General features: G+C 35.2%; 1 protein-coding gene across 1 annotated transcript in view; it reads left to right on the forward strand.

Annotated features, from left to right (window-relative positions):
- Nucleotides 1-2,313, forward strand: part of LOC111870693 — a gene marked incomplete at its 3' end in the record, with an annotated part of 9,259 nt that extends 6,946 nt beyond the window's left edge. The window contains exons 5-7 of the mRNA XM_033753967.1: nucleotides 632-853; nucleotides 1,800-1,901; nucleotides 2,209-2,313. Of these exons, the coding sequence (XP_033609858.1) occupies nucleotides 632-853; nucleotides 1,800-1,901; nucleotides 2,209-2,313 (429 nt within the window). The remainder of the gene's footprint in view (nucleotides 1-631; nucleotides 854-1,799; nucleotides 1,902-2,208) is intronic.
- Between the last annotated feature and the right edge of the window lie 1,080 nt (nucleotides 2,314-3,393).

The following is a 3,393-nucleotide window of genomic DNA, read 5'->3' on the forward strand; positions in this document are numbered from 1 at the left end:
ACTGTTATAAGTTTAAAAAGTTTCCTTAAGAGTGTTATCTACTCCCACAGTGCCATGCCACCATTTTAGGTTGTCAGCAATAGGTTATTTTTTTAAGGTAAGAAGCATATGTAAGTACTCCCAGAGAATGTTTAATACAAGGAAATATTTCCTTCAAAAATTTCTTGATTGTTTAGTTCATGTAAAAGTTCAGCATGCCAAATCAGATTTCTTAGATCAGTATTATGAGATAAATTGAAGGATGAAAAGGGAAGTGAAGACATGCGAGAACATTTGGAAACAAAAAATATAACGCGATAAATTGGACAGTACTGAAGAAACCGGAAGGAACATGTAGAAGAGATGACCCCTGACACAGCCCTGAGAAGTTTATGACCTAGGATGACCTAGAAGGAGATGGAAGCAATATTTCGGTGAGCCTCAGAACAGAGCTTTGGGCAAGGCCTTGCTGAAATAGAATAATAAGAATTAAAAAAACCAAGAGTTGTCACATGCTGTCAGACATAGCAGTTTTTATAAAGGTCAAGTAAAATATACCTGCTTCATTTCTTAGTTTAAAGCTTGAAGCCAGACCTTAATTAGTTTACACATGTATGTGGTATTGCCTACAGGAATACCTTATTTGTTGTAGGTTGTGAAATCTGAATGTACCACAGAAGAAAGGATTCTGCCTGAGAAGAAATTGAGGGAGAAACGCAGTGGTGGTAATATTGTTTTAAGTGGTACTTCACCTGCCAATATAAGTGATCCTTATATCACACGCCTTGCAGATTTTGCTGTCTCTGAATTGGATAAAGGCACCAACTCATTGTACACCCAGTGTGTTGTGAGAATTGTGAGTGCATCGAAACAGGTATGCATTTTGTATTATTCTTCTGGTTCATTTAGTAATATCTTGTAAAGTTGTTTGATTGTTCTGTATAAATCCACAGAGCTTTTTTTTTGTAAGATGTAAGCTGTATGATACCCATTGTTACACTTGTTGGTACAGATTTATATTCCCATTTCTCATAGATTCTGATGTTAATTTATGGTGGGAGGAGATCGTATTGTCTCTTCCTTTAGCAGCAGTTTCCAGTCATTTCTTTCATCCCACAGTCTTTCATTTTTTATTTCTTGCCAGTTCTTTCCTCTCTTGATGGCTCTCATTACCATGCTAAACCATCATGTTCTTTCTCATCCTGTAGTTATCTTTTCTTGTAATTTTAACTCTACTGCTCTGCTTGATAACCTTGTTACATCTATTCTTATTACCTGGCCCAGTGATTGTAATCATTTCTCAACAAATTGTGTTAACAAATTTTGAATTTCAACTACTTGAATAAAAAATTAATTTACAATTCTATCCCCATTTTTCCATCAGTTTCATTTTCACTGCTAGGATTTTCTTTTTTCCTGCTTTTAAGGGCCCATGTTTCAGCATTATATGTTGTTATAGTTTTAAATATACATTGTAGACTGTCATTTTGCATTTTTAGGAGAACTTTGTTCGTTTATAATACTAAGATAATTTTGATAGAACTTTTGTATTATTTTTTTCATCCATTAGTTTTCTCTCCTAAATTTATTTCAGTTCCTAAATAAATAAAATATTGATTGTGTCATTTCCTTATATATGGAATTGTAGTTTTTAGGGTGTAATGGAAGGAGATCAGAATGTTACATCTGTTTGTCACTGTTGGATATCATAGTGACAGCTTTTTTCAGTTTGAGGATTTACTGGCATTATTATTGGCATATTGTCTACATATTTTTTTTAAGTATAGTATCTTTTTTGTAAATTTAATATTTTTTTGTAGGTGGTAGCTGGTTATAATGTATTCTTAGTTTTGGAACTTGGTGAAAGCAGTCGCCGCAAAGGAGAGACTAACAGCGGCAGCTGTAAACTGACTGAGAACTCGGTAAATCATGTTTTAGATTTGTATATATTAAATAAAGTTTCTTAAATGTGCTTGTCATATAATATGAATTAAATTAATGACAGGAATAAGAGTGCTTGTTTATGTGTTAATGGGCAAGTAATATGTGAGCTACTGAGATAATGAAGTTTATATAGAGGCTGTATATTCTATAGCCATTTTAATGTGCTACTTAAATTTTTTTTAATTCATTGCAGTTTGCTGTCAAATCTTACTGCACACCAATATGAACACTATCTTTGAAGACATATATTTCTAATTTTGATACAGTTTTCTTTCTCTCTGATAGGAGATTAAAATTTGCCATGTCACAGTATGGGATCGACCTTGGCTAGAAAATGCACATCAAGTCACTTCATTTAACTGCTCAGCTTCTGAGTCAAGGAGCAGTGGGGTGAGTTTTATATTGTCATGTGTAACAGTTCACAGTTTGAAGAAAGCAGTCTTCTGGGATTTGGCACCGTGTATATGTGGTGTTAACCGACGTTTCGGAGGAACGTATCGCCTCCATCTTCAGGGTAGAAGAAAAAATATATAAGAAATCTGCAAGCAAAGAGACCGTGAGAACCGGTAAAAGCAGACTGTGGAAAAATACACAGCTATGTGAGAGCAGTGAGGGAGAAGGGGGAAGGGCAAGTATACTCGTACAAGTGAAAGCAGTAGTGTGGGAGGGGTAGGGGAAGGGAGCTAGGACAAGCGTGGTTTTTGTGTAGGGGAGAGAAAGGCAAGGTTGAAGGCTGGGCACCACCCATGAGCTGAGGGGTGGGGATTGTTTTGTTGGTTGGTCATGGCGTGTGTGGCCTTCTGGATCTGGCATCATATCCCGGTGGGGGTTTTTTAAGAGAACAGATGAGAAGTTTCCAAGACTTGCTGAGACAAAACCCCCCCTCTCTGTTCATATTTCCTGGATATTTCATATTTCCTCCGAAACGTCGGTTAACACCACATATACACGGTGCCAAATCCCAGAAGACTGCTTTCTTCATAGTCACCGCCGTGAAAGCCTCAAATCTTACACAGTTCACAGTTTAATTTCTCTGCTGTAAAATGAAATGTTAATTTTATAATTCTATATTTTGTGAGACAACATTACAGGAATTACATGTTATTAACCTTTAACATACAGACTTTTAAATTGCCAGGAGCCCTGTATGGCTGGAATTTAAATCACCCTACTTAATTATCACCGCAAACTTTCAGAAAAAAAAATGCGTATTTTCCGTTCTATGCAACATAGAAATATGAACTAAAAAGAACCTGAAAGACAATAAAATTTTCTACATATACGTAAAAGAACAAGTTTTACAAATGAAAATTAACTGTGAATATTTTGTCATGAAATGCAAAACATACTCTTTATTATATATGTTATGAAGTTCCAAAGGACTTACCCATTGATTTTCTTCAATCTTGAATCATGATGGAATTGTAGATATGATCACACTATATACAATAATATTTTGTTCAGACTGTA

The sequence above is a fragment of the Cryptotermes secundus genome, unplaced genomic scaffold, assembly GCF_002891405.2.
Source record: "Cryptotermes secundus unplaced genomic scaffold, Csec_1.0 scaffold3741, whole genome shotgun sequence".
NCBI classification, from domain to species: domain Eukaryota; kingdom Metazoa; phylum Arthropoda; class Insecta; order Blattodea; family Kalotermitidae; genus Cryptotermes; species Cryptotermes secundus.